The sequence below is a fragment of the Oncorhynchus masou genome, chromosome 29 (assembly GCF_036934945.1).
Source record: "Oncorhynchus masou masou isolate Uvic2021 chromosome 29, UVic_Omas_1.1, whole genome shotgun sequence".
Classification (NCBI taxonomy): Eukaryota; Metazoa; Chordata; class Actinopteri; order Salmoniformes; family Salmonidae; genus Oncorhynchus; species Oncorhynchus masou.
Window position 1 is genome coordinate 85,974,898 of NC_088240.1, and position 18,156 is coordinate 85,993,053.

Below are 18,156 nucleotides of genomic sequence, written 5' to 3' on the forward strand. Positions count from 1 at the left end.
ATGACACAGTACTGTGTAAAAACCCAACCCGTGGTGACTTTATTCTCTGAAGTATAACACACATACAAATAATCTGTACAATCATGATGACCTTCCACAACATGTCTGAGGTTCTCTCTCGTTGTCCCCGGGTGTGTTGAGAGCACAGAGTCAGACAACAAAACAACCAGTGTGGTTCAATACAGGACGTCAGATCAGCTCTGAGTAGAACTTTCCTCTAAGCCACAGATCTAGGATCAGATTACCCATCAAACAATGCCTGACCCCAGACCAGTAGTTAGAGGCATCTTCTACCATCTCCCTAGTAGTTTCTCAATAACAGTATGGCAATACTCAGAAGTCTTAATGTTGGATACACCAGAGACACATGTGTTTGTTTTTCAAGCTACAGAAAACAATATTTTAGATAAAGAATGTTTTTAAAGAGTTAAAAGTTTTGTTTCCTTTTTTGCCTTGGAAAGTTGAGTATCATAGTATAGTGATACTGGTATTGTGACCAGAGCTACCCCAGTTAGAGGCAACTTGCCAGTGTGTGGGTTAGCTGTTGGATGTGGAGCCTGGCTCTGGAGACTGGAGGAACTCATAGGTCAGATGTTGGATGTGGAGCCTGGCTCTGGAGACTGGAGGAACTCATAGGTCAGCTGTTGGATGTGGAACCTGGCTCTGGAGACTGGAGGAACTCATAGGTCAGATGTTGGATGTGGAGCCTGGCTCTGGAGACTGGAGGAACTCATAGGTCAGATGTTGGATGTGGAGCCTGGCTCTGGAGACTGGAGGAACTCATAGGTCAGATGTTGGATGTGGAGCCTGGCTCTGGAGACTGGAGGAACTCATAGGTCAGCTGTTGGATTTGGAGCCTGGCTCTGGAGACTGGAGGAACTCATAGGTCAGATGTTGGATGTGGAGCCTGGCTCTGGAGACTGGAGGAACTCATAGGTCAGCTGTTGGATGTGGAGCCTGGCTCTGGAGACTGGAGGAACTCATAGGTCAGCTGTTGGATTTGGAGCCTGGCTCTGGAGACTGGAGGAACTCATAGGTCAGATGTTGGATGTGGAGCCTGGCTCTGGAGACTGGAGGAACTCCATAGGTCAGCTGTTGGATGTGGAGCCTGGCTCTGGAGACTGGAGGAACTCATAGGTCAGCTGTTGGATTTGGAGCCTGGCTCTGGAGACTGGAGGAACTCATAGGTCAGCTGTTGGATGTGGAGCCTGGAGGAACTCATAGGTCAGCTGTTGGATGTGGAGCCTGGCTCTGGAGACTGGAGGAACTCATAGGTTAGATGTTGGATGTGGAGCCTGGCTCTGGAGACTGGAGGAACTCATAGGTCAGCTGTTGGATGTGGAACCTGGCTCTGGAGACTGGAGGAACTCATAGGTCAGATGTTGGATGTGGAGCCTGGCTCTGGGGACTGGAGGAACTCATAGGTCAGATGTTGGATGTGGAGCCTGGCTCTGGGGACTGGAGGAACTCATAGGTCAGATGTTGGATGTGGAGCCTGGCTCTGGAGACTGGAGGAACTCATAGGTCAGATGTTGGATGTGGAGCCTGGCTCTGGAGACTGGAGGAACTCATAGGTCAGCTGTTGGATGTGGAGCCTGGCTCTGGAGACTGGAGGAACTCATAGGTCAGCTGTTGGATGTGGAGCCTGGCTCTGGGGACTGGAGGAACTCATAGGTCAGCTGTTGGATGTGGAGCCTGGCTCTGGAGACTGGAGGAACTCATAGGTCAGCTGTTGGATGTGGAGCCTGGCTCTGGAGACTGGAGGAACTCATAGGTCAGCTGTTGGATGTGGAGCCTGGCTCTGGAGACTGGAGGAACTCATAGGTCAGCTGTTGGATGTGGAGCCTGGCTCTGGAGACTGGAGGAACTCATAGGTCAGCTGTTGGATGTGGAGCCTGGCTCTGGAGACTGGAGGAACTCATAGGTCAGATGTTGGATGTGGAGCCTGGAGGAACTCATAGGTCAGCTGTTGGATGTGGAGCCTGGCTCTGGAGACTGGAGGAACTCATAGGTCAGATGTTGGATGTGGAGCCTGGCTCTGGAGACTGGAGGAACTCATAGGTCAGCTGTTGGATGTGGAGCCTGGAGGAACTCATAGGTCAGCTGTTGGATGTGGAGCCTGGCTCTGGAGACTGGAGGAACTCATAGGTCAGCTGTTGGATGTGGAGCCTGGCTCTGGAGACTGGAGGAACTCATAGGTCAGCTGTTGGATTTGGAGCCTGGCTCTGGAGACTGGAGGAACTCATAGGTCAGCTGTTGGATGTGGAGCCTGGCTCTGGAGACTGGAGGAACTCATAGGTCAGCTGTTGGATGTGGAGCCTGGCTCTGGAGACTGGAGGAACTCATAGGTCAGCTGTTGGATGTGGAGCCTGGCTCTGGAGACTGGAGGAACTCATAGGTCAGCTGTTGGATGTGGAGCCTGGCTCTGGAGACTGGAGGAACTCATAGGTCAGCTGTTGGATGTGGAGCCTGGCTCTGGAGACTGGAGGAACTCATAGGTCAGCTGTTGGATGTGGAGCCTGGCTCTGGAGACTGGAGGAACTCATAGGGGTCATGAACCATCTCAGACTGGTCACCAACACCCAGGTGTGAGGGACTCCCTGAGGAGGAACATAGAAAAACCAACGGTCATTGAAACAAAGCACATAAATCACATGTCTATAAAGCCTTTGAAACATTGAAACTCATGTCTCATAACATTTTACATGATATTTATGAATTTGGCAGAAGATCTTATCCAGAGCGTCTGTCCTTACAGTTTTAAGTGACTGATGGGATATACCCAGCCTGTAAGTGTCAACAAGGCACAAAATGGCAACTGGCACAGACAGACCAAATCCTGCATGTTTCTGACACTGGCTCAGCGAGGCAGGTGGAGGAGCACCTTTCTACGTCCCAAATGGCACCCTATTCCATACATAGCCCACTACTTTTGACCAGAGCTCTATGGGCTCTGGTCAAAAGTAGTGCACTATATAGGGAATAGGGTGTCATTTGGGACTTAAAAACTGATACAGCCAGGTAAGTGGATGAGCTCCGGACAGTGTTGTCCTGCAGTCCTTACCCAGGTGGTGCTGGTCCCTGTCGGAGGTCCCTGACAGGGAGGAGAGGTTAGAGGAGGGTCTGGAGCCTCCCCTCTCCACCTGGCCCTCCTGGAACTCCTGCAGCAGCTTGGCTGCCTCCTCAAAGTGCTGCTGGCTGACCCCGTCTTCATGCCCCGGCTCCTTCTTCACTGACTTCCCTGAGAGCAGAGGAGGGACACAGGGAAGACCATTACAGTCATACTGGTGAAGATGACAGGGTCCGCATACCAAACAACACCCTATTCCCTATATAGTGCCCTACTTTAGGGCTATGGTAAACAATCACTATAAAGACTATGTGTGTCTGTGTGTGTGTGTCTGTGTCTGTGTGTGTGTCTGTGTGTGTGTTTATATGTCTGTATGGGGGGTGGAGGTAAACACACAGGTGGTTAAGATAATGGAAGCGATACTACTGATTTACAACCAGGTGGGATTCTCACCTAAAGAGTTGAGCATGGACATCTCCAGAGACATGTCAGAGTAGCTCTTCATGGACATGAAGTCCAGCACTGAGCTGCCCTCTCCCAGACCTGTCCCATCAGCCATCTGGGCAAATAAACACACACATCTGGAGGGTCAACCATGTTGGGCAAGCAGGATGGACACACACACACACACACACACACACACACACACACACACACACACACACACACACACACACACCAACCACTAAACAAAATCACTGCAAGCATATTCAATTGAACAGCTGTAAAAATCTTTACCTGCATATCGTAAATGTTGCTCTTGGGTTCGTCCGGTAACGTCATGTTTCTTTTCTGAAACAGAAGACGACATGTTACTACCACATTAACATAATGTATATATACCCAGCTTCTACCACTGGTTAAAACTAGTTAACATAATGTATATATACCCAGTTCTACCACTAGTTAAAACTAGTTAACATAATGTATATATACCCAGTTCTACCACTAGTTAAAACTAGTTAACATAATGTATATATACCCAGCTTCTACCACTGGTTAAAACTAGTTAACATAATGTATATATACCCAGCTTCTACCACTAGTTAAAACTAGTTAACATAATGTATATATACCCAGCTTCTACCACTGGTTAAAACTAGTTAACATAATGTATATATACCCAGCTTCTACCACTAGTTAAAACTAGTTAACATAATGTATATATACCCAGCTTCTACCACTAGTTAAAACTAGTTAACATAATGTATTTATACCCAGCTTCTACCAAGAGTTAAAACTAGTTAACATAATGTATATATACCCAGCTTCTACCACTAGTTAAAACTAGTTAACATAATGTATATATACCCAGCTTCTACCACTGGTTAAAACTAGTTAACATAATGTATATATACCCAGCTTCTACCACTAGTTAAAACTAGTTAACATAATGTATATATACCCAGCTTCTAAGACTAGTTAAAACTAGTTAACATAATGTATATATACCCAGCTTCTACCACTAGTTAAAACTAGTTAACATAATGTATATATACCCAGCTTCTAAGACTAGTTAAAACTAGTTAACATAATGTAAATATACCCAGCTTCTACCACTAGTTAAAACTAGTTAACATAATGTAAATATACCCAGCTTCTACCACTAGTTAAAACTAGTTAACATAATGTATATAGACCCAGCTTCTACCACTAGTTAAAACTAGTTAACATAATGTATATATACCCAGCTTCTACCACTAGTTAAAACTAGTTAACATAATGTATATATACCCAGCTTCTACCACTAGTTAAAACTAGTTAACATAATGTATATAGACCCAGCTTCTACCACTAGTTAAAACTAGTTAACATAATGTATATATACCCAGCTTCTACCACTAGTTAAAACTAGTTAACATAATGTATATATACCCAGCTTCTAAGACTAGTTAAAACTAGTTAACATAATGTATATATACCCAGCTTCTAAGACTAGTTAAAACTAGTTAACATAATGTATATATACCCAGCTTCTACCACTGGTTAAAACTAGTTAACATAATGTATATATACCCAGCTTCTACCACTAGTTAAAACTAGTTAACATAATGTATATAGACCCAGCTTCTACCACTAGTTAAAACTAGTTAACATAATGTATATATACCCAGCTTCTACCACTAGTTAAAACTAGTTAACATAATGTATATATACCCAGCTTCTACCACTGGTTAAAACTAGTTAACATAATGTATATATACCCAGCTTCTACCACTGGTTAAAACTAGTTAACATAATGTATATAGACCCAGCTTCTACCTGCTTTAGGAAGTCATGTGTGACCCCCCCCCCCAGACGGGACCCACACGGTGTGCTCTAGGAAGTCATGTGTGACTGCCCCCCCCCCCCCCCAGACAGGACCCACATGGTGTGCTCTAGGAAGTCATATGTGTGACGGTGTCCCCCACACGGCCCGGGTCAAAGGTAGAGCCCTAGATAGGGCATAGGGGGCCATTTGGGGCCCAGCCTGTATGAGTGTGTTAATGGGCTACAGACCTGTCTGATCTGGTAGACAGCCTTAGAGTGGTCCCCTGCAGTCATCTTATCCAGCAGACCGTCAACCAAACGCTTAGTAACGTTCCCACAACCTTTAACAAACTCCTGAATACTGGAATGAGGAAGGAGACAGCATTTACACAGTATATACTACAACGTTAAGGCTTTCTCATACAGCACGTTAGATGTGCACCGCAGGAAGGGTAGCAAAATTGTGGTAAATTTCCCCCAAAATTCCCAGATGTCCTTATTATTGCATCCTGATTCCAGGAACGGTCCAATAGGAAGCCTAACTCCTGTAATGATACCAGTGCTGCTACAGCAGCGACTAACCTGAGAGCACACTGCACCCCAGTCTCATCCCCGTAGGCTGAGTAGAGCAGGTCCATCTCATCAGGCAGCAGGTCTGGGTAGATGGAGTTGTTCTGCAGGGTCTGGGTGTTGTAGGTACTGCTCAGGAACGTCACTACACACACACACACACACACACACACACACACACACACGCACACACACACACACACACACACACACACACACACACACACACACACGCACACACGCGCACACACACGCGCACACACACACACACACACACGCACACACACACACACACACGCACGCACACACACACGTACACACACACGCACACACACACACACACACACACGCACGCACGACGAGCAGAAGAAGGAAGCCTTGGAAGAAATTCTCTCTCTCATCATAGCCAACATTATGAAAGACAGAATCTAGAACGTCTAAGCAGGGGGAGGTCCCATTGACTTTTTTACATGGTCAGGACATCTATCAAACGTGTTAGCTAGCCGCTAAGCAGCTTTGTACTTTCTGTACATACCCTTGTGTCTCCTGTCATCTTTGAAACCCAGTGTTGTTAATCCAGGAAGGAGCTTATTGGACAGAGAGCTCAGGTCCACAGGGTGGGTCTCCTCCTCTGGGAAGCAGAGACAGAACAGGTACTTCCCTCTGTGTCACATGGTACAGAACACCTTGGACATTTATCTGATACAGTACATCTATACAGGTCCTATAACTGTGTCCCAAATGGCAGCCTATTCCCTATGTCGTGCACTACTTTGACCAGGGTCCATTGGGCTCTGGTCAAAAGTAGTGTACTATATAGGGAATAGGCTGCCATTTGGGACAGTGAGTTTCCCACTGGATAATACCCCAGAAAAGTAGGGAACAAACCTTTTGCTTCTGGATTCAGCTGATTCACTACAGTGTACAACAGATTACCATCAGGCTCTTTCCTCAGGTAACCCATCTGAAAATACAGGAACACAAGAACCATGTGGTCACCGGGACACTAGAACCATGTGGTCACTGGGACACTAGAACCATGTGGTCACTGGGACACTAGAACCATGTGGTCACTGGGACACTAGAACCATGTGGTCACTGGGACACTAGAACCGTGTGGTCACTGGGACACTAGAACCATGTGGTCACTGGGACACTAGAACCATGTGGTCACTGGGACACTAGAACCGTGTGGTCACTGGGACACTAGAACCATGTGGTCACCGGGACACTAGAACCATGTGGTCACTGGGACACTAGAACCATGTGGTCACTGGGACACTAGAACCATGTGGTCACCGGGACACTAGAACCATGTGGTCACCGGGACACTAGAACCATGTGGTCACTGGGACACTAGAACCATGTGGTCACTGGGACACTAGAACCATGTGGTTACTGGGACACAAGAACCATGTGGTCACTGGGACACTAGAACCATGTGGTCACTGGGACACTAGAACCATGTGGTCACTGGGACACTAGAACCATGTGGTTACTGGGACACTAGAACCATGTGGTTACTGGGACACTAGAACCATGTGGTCACTGGGACACTAGAACCATGTGGTCACTGGGACACTAGAACCATGTGGTCACCGGGACATTAGAAGCATGTGGTTACTGGGACACTAGAACCATGTGGTTACTGGGACACTAGAACCATGTGGTCACCGGGACACTAGAACCATGTGGTTACTGGGACACTAGAACCATGTGGTCACTGGGACACTGTGATTATTATTATTTGACCATGCTGGTCATTTATGAACATTTGAACACCTTGGCCATGTTCTGTTATAATCTCCACCCGGCACAGCCAGAAGAGGACTGGCCACCCCTCATAGCCTGGTTCCTCTCTCGGTTTCTTCCTAGGTTCTGGCCTTTCTAGGGAGTTTTTCCTAGCCACCGTGCTTCTACACCTGCATTGCTTGCTGTTTGGGGTTTTAGGCTGGTGTTCTGTACAGCACTTTGAGATATCAGCTGATGTAAGAAGGGCTATATAAATTAATTTGATTTGACACTGGGACACTAGAACCATGTTCACTTTAAATATCCATCTATTAAACCTGACTCAAAGCCAGGGATTCGATCCAGCAACCCTCCGCTTCTCTAACCTCGAGGCTAGCAGTCATATCTGATTAAAACACACTGTTGTATTGAGTACAGTACATTGGACCTGGGCATATAGCAGCTGATCATTATATACAGTGTTTATTTTTGATTTAACACTTTTTTGGTTACTACATGATTCCATATGTGTTATTTCATAGTTTTGATATCTTCACTATTATTCTACAATGTAGAAAACAGTAAAAAACAAAGAAAAAAACATAAAGAAACTTATGGTAATGTGTCCACTACCGGTTTACAACACCTAATTCAAGGGTTTTTCTTTATTTGTACTATTTTCTACATTGTAGAATAATAGTGAAGACATCAAAACTATGAAATAACACATATGGAATCATGTAGTAACCCAAAAATGTGTTAAATAAAAATCAACATATATTTTATATTTGAGATTCTTCAAGTAGCCACCCTTTGCCTTGATGACAGTTTTGCACACTCTTGGCATTCTCTCAACCAGCTTCATGAGGTAGTCACCTGGAATGTATTTCAATTAACAGGTGTGCCTTCTTAAAAGTTAATTTGTGGAATTTCTTTCCTTCTTAATATGTTTGAGACAATCAGTTGTGTTGTGACAAGGTGGGTGGGGCTATACAGAAGATATCCCTATTTAGTAAAATACCAAATCCATATTAAGGCAAGAACAGCTCAAATAAGCAAAGAGAAACGACAGTCCATCATTACTTTAAGACATGAAGGTCAATCAATACGGAAAATGTAAAGAACTTTGAAAGTTTCTTCAAGTGCAGTTGCAAAAACCATCAAGCGCTATGATGAAACTGGCTCTAATGAGGACCACCATAGGAAAGGAAGACCCAGAGTTACTTCTGCTGCAGAGGATACATTCATTAGAGTTACCAGTATCAGACATTGCAGCCCAAATAAATGCTTCACAGGGTTCAAGTAACAGACACATCTTCAACATCAACTGTTCAGAGGAGACTGTGTGAATCAGGCCTTCATGGTCGAATTTCTGCAGAGAAACCACAACTAAAGGACAACAATAAGAAGAATAGACTTGCTTTGGCCAAGAAACACGAGCAATGGACATTAGACTGGTGGAAATTTGTCCTTTGGTCTGGAGTCCAAATTGGAGATTTTTGGTTCCAACCGCTGTGTCTTTGTGAGACGCCGTGTGGGTGAACTGATGATCTCCGCATGTGTATTTCCCACCGTGAAGCATGGAGGAGGAGGTGTTATGGTGTGGGGTGCTTTTCTGATGACACTGTCTGTGATTTATTTAGAATTCAAGGCACACTTAACCAGCATGGCTACCATAGCATTCTGCAGTGATACTCCATCCCATCTGGTTTGGGCTTAGTGGGACTATCATTTGTTTTTCAACAGGACAATGACCCAACACACCTCCAGGCTGTGTAAGGGCTATTTTACCAAGAAGGAGAGTGATGGAGTGCTGCATCAGATGACCTGACCTCCACAATCACCCGACCTCAATGAGTTGGACCGCAGAGTGAAGGAAAAGCAGCCAACAAGTGCTCAGCATATATGGGAACTCCTTCACGACTGTTGGAAAAGCATTCCAGGTGAAGCTGGTTGAGAGAATGCCAAGAGTGTGTAACGCTGTCATCAAGGTAAAGGATGGCTATTTGAAGAATATCAATTTGTTTAACACTTTTTTGGTTAATACATGATTCCATATGTGTTATTTTATAGTTTGTATGTCTTCACTATTATTCTACAATGCAGTAAATAGTAAAAAAAGAAAGAAAGAAAAACCCTGGAATGAGTAAATGTGTCTAAACATTTGACTGGTACTATATATATATATATATACACCTTGGAGTTGGGCATGTATCGGTTGATGCGGTCGTGTGCTTCATCTGCAGCGTGCTCCACCAGGGCCAGAACGTGTTCCTCCGCTGTGCTGTCAGTCAGGCTGCAGGCGTTCCCCTCTGGCTCATACAGGTAACTGCTGGGACCACAGAGATGCACACAGTCACTCCACAGATCACTGGTTAATACAGGTAACTCCTGGGACCACATTCTGACGCCCCTACAAAAATAGTCCCAGTAAGCAAAATTACGTTGAAAAGACGTCTAAAATAGGTATTTTTTTTCTAGATGTTGAAGTTTAGGTTCTGAATAAAAGGTGATTTTCAGTTCTACATGAAAGGTGAAAAGATTAATTAAATTATTTAATTAATAGACATATCATTTTGGGCCAAATCAAGGCTAGTCCAGACCGGACAAAATCTGAAACAAACAGAAGTGTATGATGGGTTCTGAGTTGATCCAGATTGGACTAGAACACAACGTCCGTGTAAATCAAGGCTAAATCAAAAAAAAGACGTCAGCGTCGGTCCGTGCTTACTGAGGTATAGTGGCTTTATTCATCCTGATTCCTGTCACTAATCAACTTGTCTCTTTAAGCTCTGAATATCAGCTACTCAACTCCATCAGGAGGAGTTATCCTGAGCCTATATGCAGTGTGTTTACACAGCGGGAAATGCACAAGTATTTCATGTTTTCGCTATGATCAGCTCGTAAAACATTGATGGATACAAACTCGAAACCACTGATCATGACAATTTAGCCCACGGGATGAAACTCCTGGACAAAAGTTGTGAGTAGCCTGATTGTCCATTTTACTTCGACTTGTCCTGTTTTTAGGATGTGTTGTTTGTTAACATGTCAGCACTTTTCTATTTTGACGAGGCATCATTTAGAATCTTTGATGGGAGAAACCTGTACGATAAAAAACGTTTCCATCTCATTACATTGTCATCCATTTTATCTCCAGCCTGTAGGCTACAGAAAAGGACACCTACTCTTTCTTTCTATATCTGTTACATGATGGTACATGACTTTATTGACAGAATGTTGGTGGTGTGTCGCAGCGACGCGTCTCTCCGACAGCATCCTGGAGAGGCGCGACAGGAATGGACAAGATAAATATTTTGAGTCTCTTCCTTTGTCAAAATGGGCACTGCTTATCATAGGGTGGCATCAGCTCTCACCTAAAAAGCCCTTAGGACACTGGCTGAGAGAAATTGTCATTATTTTGGGGCAGAATTATGTGTTGTTGTAAATGCGCCTTGGTCAGTTTAGCTCAGAAATTGCTAAACTCATAGGCGGCTGCCTAATCCTGCCTAATGAGCGGCCGGCCCTGGCTGGGACCACAGAGATACACACTGTTACTCTACAGTTCCTGGTTATGTTGCACGTTGGATGGAACATGTAGGATACACGAGTCCTACAATGAGCACCATACAGCAGTGGCTTATGGGCCTCATCCATCACATTGTACCAAGCCCGGGATAACAGAAGGGAATGAAGTACACGGAGTACATGATGCATGAGACCAACATCTACCGAAGTCAAGACACTGGACTAGAGAGTAGGCCAGTCCATTCTACCTGATGACTTCCTTCATATCTTTGATGTCTTTGGGTTTCTTGGATTTCTTGGCCGACGCCGACTCCACGGGCATGGAGATGACCTCCGGAGGGGGCTCCTCAGACGCCAAGTCCTCGTCCCCTAAAATGGCCGCCTGCTGAGAGAAATCCATGTCCTGCATGAAAGACATGCTACGCTTCAGTGCTAACAGCCGCTCCTGTAAACAGAGCAGAGCCACAGAAAAAGAGCCAGAGAGAGAGAGAGAGAGAGAACCACAGAAAGAGAACCACAGGGGGAGAAAGAGAACCAAAGGGAATTGCTTTATACTCCATCTGCCACAACTCAGCCAGAGAGTGATAGGATGGCTGGTGGGATGTGATGGCTGGTGGGATGGCTGGTAGGATGGGATGGCTGGTGGGATGGCTGATGGGATGGCTGGTGGGATGGCAGGATGGGATGACTGGTAGGATGACTGGTGGGATAGGATGGCTGGTGAGATGGTGGTGGGATGGCTGGTGGGATAGGATGGCTGGTTGGATGGGATGGCAGGATGGGATGACTGGTGGGATGGCTGGTGGTGGGATGGCTGGATGGGATGGCTGGTGGGATGGCTGGTGGTATGTCTGGATGGGATGGCTGGTGGGATGGCTGGTGGTGTGGTGGATGGGATTGTCTGGTGGGATGGTATGTCAGAATGGGATGACTGGTGGGATTGTCTGGTGGGATGGGATTGGCTGGTGGGATGGTGGTGGGATGGGATTGTCTGGTGGGATGGCTGGTGGTGGGATGGCATGTCAGGATGGGATGGCTGGTGGGATTGTCTGGTGGGATGGGATTGGCTGGTGGGATGGTAGTGGGATGGCTGGTGGGATGGTATGTCAGGATGGGATGGCTGGATGTTATGTCAGGATGGGATGTCGGGATGGGATGGCTGGTGGGATGGCTAGATGGGATGGCTGGTGGGATGGTGATGGAATGTCAGGATGGAATGGCTGGTGGGATGGCTGGATGGGATGGTGGTGGTGTGTCTAACTGCGATGGTGATTATTGTTAGGAGGGAAAACATTGATCAAACATCTTGAGTCACACGTCTGCCTTCTATCGGCTTAGTTGTTCTACAGTCTCCTGAATACTCCGATAAAGAAATATACAAGGACGTTACAGTGTGGTGTGTCTGAAGTAAAACCACACAGAGGCAAATCTGTTTCCCAAAGCCAGAGAGGAAGAAGAATGACCAACATGTGAAACGACAGAGAGAACAGAAAAGGACAAGACATGGGGAAACAGGACTCCACCAGCGAAGACATCTGTCACAGGAAAGGGAAATACATGAAATGGATGGGTTATGAACATCAGCATGCACAACAAATCATACACTGACAATGACGCCTCTATCCGCTCCTCGTAGAGGGCACTACTCATTACTTTGCTCATCATCTTGAAGCCAGTGTGCAGCAGTTTCTTGGCAGCCTTGTAGTAGACGGTCTCTGGGCGGTTATACACCATGGCATTATCACACATCAGCTTGAAGTCCGCCTGCAACAGAGGAAGCAACCGCTTTACAACAACAAGCTCCCCGCCACTCAATTACAAATAGAAAACCGATACAAATACTTCAACACAAATATTTGTTTTAATTGAAGCAAATAAATATCGTCCCTTTGAAAACGCTATCAATGTTATGAATGTAACCACTATGTACAGCGCACACATTCCATTTCCACAAGTTATATCAACGTGATAACGCCACGGCTCTTTCACAATTCATCTTTCCCTGATTCCTTGTATCTTCTATCCTTGTCGCCTTCTCAAAATGCTCAAGGGGAGGCCCGTCGGACCTTCTCCTCCAATACGGTTGAGGAAGAGGTGAGGAATCACTGAGAGACGTATGGAGGTACATCTCAGAATGCTAATCATGACAGGTCCCGTGATCTGTGGTGGACAGATAATCACGACAGGTCCCGTGATCTGTGGTGGACAGATAATCACGACAGGTCCCGTGATCTGTGGTGGACAGATAATCACGACAGGTCCCGTGATCTGTGGTGGACAGATAATCACGACAGGTCCCGTGATCTGTGGTGGACAGATAATCACGACAGGTCCCGTGATCTGTGGTGGACAGATAATCACGACAGGTCCCGTGATCTGTGGTGGACAGATAATCACGACAGGTCCCGTGATCTGTGGTGGACAGATAATCACGACAGGTCCCGTGATCTGTGGTGGACAGATAATCACGACAGGTCCCGTGATCTGTGGTGGACAGATAATCACGACAGGTCCCGTGATCTGTGGTGGACAGATAATCACGACAGGTCCCGTGATCTGTGGTGGACAGATAATCACGACAGGTCCCGTGATCTGTGGTGGACAGATAATCACGACAGGTCCCGTGATCTGTGGTGGACAGATAATCACGACAGGTCCCGTGATCTGTGGTGGACAGATAATCACGACAGGTCCCGTGATCTGTGGTGGACAGATAATCACGACAGGTCCCGTGATCTGTGGTGGACAGATAATCACGACAGGTCCCGTGATCTGTGGTGGACAGATAATCACGACAGGTCCCGTGATCTGTGGTGGACAGATAATCATGACAGGTCCCGTGATCTGTGGTGGACAGATAATCATGACAGGTCCCGTGATCTGTGGTGGACAGATAATCATGACAGGTCCCGTGATCTGTGGTGGACAGATAATCATGACAGGTCCCGTGATCTGTGGTGGACAGATAATCATGACAGGTCCCGTGATCTGTGGTGGACAGATAATCATGACAGGTCCCGTGATCTGTGGTGGACAGATAATCATGACAGGTCCCGTGATCTGTGGTGGACAGATAATCATGACAGGTCCCGTGATCTGTGGTGGACAGATAATCATGACAGGTCCCGTGATCTGTGGTGGACAGATAATCATGACAGGTCCCGTGATCTGTGGTGGACAGATAATCATGACAGGTCCCGTGATCTGTGGTGGACAGATAATCATGACAGGTCCCGTGATCTGTGGTGGACAGATAATCATGACAGGTCCCGTGATCTGTGGTGGACAGATAATCATGACAGGTCCCGTGATCTGTGGTGGACAGATAATCATGACAGGTCCCGTGATCTGTGGTGGACAGATAATCATGACAGGTCCCGTGATCTGTGGTGGACAGATAATCATGACAGGTCCCGTGATCTGTGGTGGACAGATAATCATGACAGGTCCCGTGATCTGTGGTGGACAGATCGCCATGTGGTCGCTTGTAGCATCACCTCACCTTGAACTCCGTGACGGTTTTGTACTCGTTGTCTGTGATCTTGTCGTTCATGGTGCTGAAATCCATGGGGTGTTTGATTATCACAGAGTAACCTGGAGCGATGGCATCTGTCACTGGGAAAGTGAAGAACCCATGGGCATCCTTCCTGGAAAGACAAGCAGAAGTCTTAGTATCGACTGAACTGACTTTCATGTCACCAACAGGCATAATCCAGAGATGGATCTGTCACTGAACACATTTACATGCGCACAGTATTCCAGATAGTAGCTCATATCCCACTTCAGGTCTTATTCGGGGTAAGCTGTTTACATGCACCTTTGATATGATCTTTGCTTTATCCTGGCCAGGTCGCAATTGTAAATGAGAACTTGTTCTCAACTTGCCTACCTGGTTAAATAAAGGTGAAATAAAAAAATAAAAAAATATGTGAACCTGACAGCGCAGAACATGAAAAACAACAGTAAACGGGATAAGATGTTGACATGCCACAGTATCCCGTCTAAGATCAGCATATCCCAGGCATCTTATCCTGGTTTTTCATAACCAGGATACAAACTGATATGTTTATACGTGTCAACTCAAAAACAGAATAGTTGAGCATTTGGAATAATAATGGGATAGTCGGTGTTCATGTAAACGTCCATGTTGTCAGAGAGCCTTACCTCTGAAGCTGGCGCAGGAAGTGTTCCAGGAGCTGCTGTCGAGGGGTGCACTCACTCTCTGAGGGAAGAGACGATCACAACCTGTTTTACATTAGCCTTTAACACCTCAGATTACTATGGACGTACAATGTATGTTATGATTAAGCAATAAGGTCAGAGGGGGTGTGGTATAAGACCAATGTACCATGGCTAAGGGCTGTTCTTAGGCATGACACAATGCGGAGTGCCTGGATACAGCCCTTAACCGTGGTAACAAACCCCCGAGGTGCCTTATTGCTATTACAAACGGGTTACCAACGGAATTAGAGCAGTAAAAATAAATATTGTGTCATACCCGTGGTATACGGTCTGATATAGCACAGCTGTCAGCCAATCAGCATTCAGGGCTGGAACCACCCAGCTTATAATCAGTAATAACATGTGTAATAACATAACAACACAAGAGAACAGCTAGATTATTACCCGGGGCTGTCCTGCAAGCTCTGACAGGCCGGTCTCCTTGTTGCTCCACCTCTACCTTGATGTTGGGGTGAAACTGGTCCATCACCTCCGGCTCCATCTCAGACCTCTCCCTCTTCCTCTTCTTCTCCTCCTGCTGCTGAGACAGACACAACAGGAGTCAGTGACATGGTCCTTATTAAACTACTGGAGACGGCCCTATGATCTCCTATCTATTATGATTAGGGTTAGTGTTACTGCTGCAAGTACAGTGTACGAATGAGTGATTATAATGTGTGCTAGACTGTAGCAAAGGCATTAATGTACAGTGTTGCCAAACACAAACCAGGAGGTCTCCAGTTCCACTATCTCCCGTAGGACCAGGAGGTCTCCAGTTCCACTATCTCCTATATGACCAGGGGGTCTCCAGTTCCACTATCTCCTGTAGGACCAGGAGGTCTCCAGTTCCACTATCTCCTGTAGGACCAGGAGGTCTCCAGTTCCAATATCTCCCGTAGGTCTCCAGTTCCACTATCTCCCGTAGGACCAGGAGGTCTCCAGTTCCACTATCTCCCGTAAGACCAGGAGGTCTCCAGTTCTACTATCTCCTATAGGACCAGGAGGTCTCCAGTTCTACTATCTCCTATAGGACCAGGAGGTCTCCAGTTCCACTATCTCCTATAGGACCAGGAGGTCTCCAGTTCCACTATCTCCCGTAAGACCAGGAGGTCTCCAGTTCTACTATCTCCTATAGGACCAGGAGGTCTCCAGTTCTACTATCTCCTATAGGACCAGGAGGTCTCCAGTTCCACTATCTCCTGTAGGACCAGGAGGTCTCCAGTTCCACTATCTCCCGTAGGACCAGGAGGTCTCCAGTTCCACTATTTCCCATAGGACCAGGAGGTCTCCAGTTCTACTATCTCCTGTAGGACCAGGAGGTCTCCAGTTCTACTATCTCCTGTAGGACCAGGAGGTCTCCAGTTCCACTATCTCCTGTAGGACCAGGAGGTTTCCCGACTATATGATCTCCAGGAAAACATTATAGGCTCTAGGGATCAAGTAAGCTTGCTGCAAGTAAACATTTCATAGGATGCTGTATACCATGCGTCTCGTGTACATACAACTAATTAAACTTGAAATTTGAATAATTAAAACCCCAAAAGCGTTTCTCACCTCAAAACTAATAGCAATGTTTGGTATCTTTGGCAGCATGAAAGGCTCGACTGCCACACCAGTGTGACTGGGCACAACAGTGGGCAGGCCCACACCACTGGCAGAGGCAGTAGCAGCCTCTGATTCATTCTGCTCCCGCTCTCTCTTCTTCCTCTTCTCTTCCTGTCAAAGATTAAACATTCATTGATTGATTATTGTTTTTTTTGTCCTTAAATGACAACCTAGCTCACTTTATGTCATGTTATATGGTATGCTTTATATGAAAGGTTAACTCCCAAGTTGCACCATATTCCCTTTATAGTGTGCCCACCTTCTGACCAAGGCCCATATGGGTCTGGCCAAAAGTAGTGCACTATATAGGGAATAGGGTGCCATTTGGGCCAGACCCTTGTTCCCCTCATACTCACCTTCCGTCTTCTCCTCTCCTCATCATCTACGTGTTTGTCTTTCTCCTTCTCAGACTTTTTCTTCTTCTTCTTCTTTTTGTCCTTGTGGCGCTCTCGTTCATGGTCTGACCTGTCGTCGTAGTAACTGGAGTCATGGCCGGAGCCTGAGAGTTCTGTGATCTCACTTCCTCCCACTTTGAGCACCAGCTTCAGCTGCTTCTCAAAAGGCTTGTCCTCACAGTCTGAAAACAGAGACCACATTTAGCTGAGTGATGGGTCATACCCAGTGCAAGATCAACAAGCATGATCGTCATCCTAGCAGAAGATGTGGTGTGTGTGTGTGTGTTACTGTGTAATAAATGATGATAAACATTAGCTACCCATCACAGATATCTATCTGCAGGGCAATGCTAGCTGCATTAACTGGCGTTAATGCCAATATTATGCATACTCAATCTTGATAAGACCTGTTACACATCCGTCATAATATTCATTGGTAATGCTTATAGCAGAAAGCAACATAAGTTGATGAATAATAAACTACAACAGAAGTTGAGGAATAGTAAATTAGCACTAGCACTGCAGGACAATTCAGTCAGCGGGCCAGACAGTCGGATAATGTTAACTGCTAGCTAGCTAGGCGAGCAAAAAGGGACAAAGCCGGGCATTGAATGTGCTTTCTTTGCTCACTTACCATCGACTGTTCTCCACTCCGGCTTGTGCTTTTTATGCTTCTTCCCCATGTTTGTTGTGTTTAAATTAAGCGAAAGCGTCTGGTAATCAGGTATCTGTATCTAATAATTGTTTGCATTTAAATGCGATCCATACCCCGATAACCCGGAAGTA

General features: G+C 46.0%; 2 protein-coding genes across 9 annotated transcripts in view; one reads left to right on the forward strand and one right to left on the reverse strand.

The window, feature by feature from the left end:
• Positions 1-1,137, forward strand: part of LOC135519807 (neurobeachin-like protein 2) — a 190,046-nt gene extending 188,909 nt beyond the window's left edge. The window contains 1 exon segment of the mRNA XM_064945020.1: positions 1,020-1,137. Within this exon segment, the coding sequence (XP_064801092.1) occupies positions 1,020-1,137 (118 nt within the window).
• On the reverse strand, positions 12-18,156 carry brd9 (bromodomain containing 9). 8 transcript variants are annotated; one of them, XM_064946702.1, is made up of 18 exons: positions 18,005-18,156; positions 17,332-17,552; positions 16,925-17,086; positions 15,776-15,911; positions 15,314-15,371; positions 14,652-14,796; positions 12,803-12,913; positions 11,398-11,594; positions 9,818-9,953; positions 6,779-6,854; positions 6,426-6,521; positions 5,903-6,035; positions 5,570-5,681; positions 3,809-3,862; positions 3,524-3,629; positions 3,065-3,241; positions 1,346-2,600; positions 12-1,057 (listed from the first exon to the last, which is right to left on the reverse strand). In XM_064946702.1, exons 1-17 carry the CDS (start codon positions 18,051-18,053, stop codon positions 2,500-2,502), a joined length of 2,070 nt encoding a protein of 689 aa, XP_064802774.1. In that variant the 5' UTR covers positions 18,054-18,156; the 3' UTR covers positions 12-1,057; positions 1,346-2,499. The 8 variants fall into 8 exon arrangements, with proteins under 8 accessions (XP_064802774.1, XP_064802777.1, XP_064802775.1 ...); XM_064946705.1 differs by lacking the exon at positions 12-1,057 and having other exon boundaries at positions 1,638-2,600; positions 9,818-9,950; positions 15,776-15,908; XM_064946703.1 differs by lacking the exon at positions 12-1,057 and having other exon boundaries at positions 1,638-2,600; positions 15,776-15,908.

What these genes read in the sequence shown, in the direction of transcription:
- brd9 (XM_064946702.1), bottom strand. Translation starts at nt 18,053, where the DNA reads ATGGGGAAGAAGCATAAAAAGCACAAGCCGGAGTGGAGAACAGTCGAT. An exon ending in CTGTCTACCAGATCAGACAG is followed by an intron (nt 3,863 to 5,569) that starts GTCTGTAGCCCA and finishes CTTCTGTTTCAG; the next exon opens with AAAAGAAACATGACGTTACC. An exon ending in CAGGGACCAGCACCACCTGG is followed by an intron (nt 2,601 to 3,064) that starts GTAAGGACTGCA and finishes GTTCCTCCTCAG; the next exon opens with GGAGTCCCTCACACCTGGGT.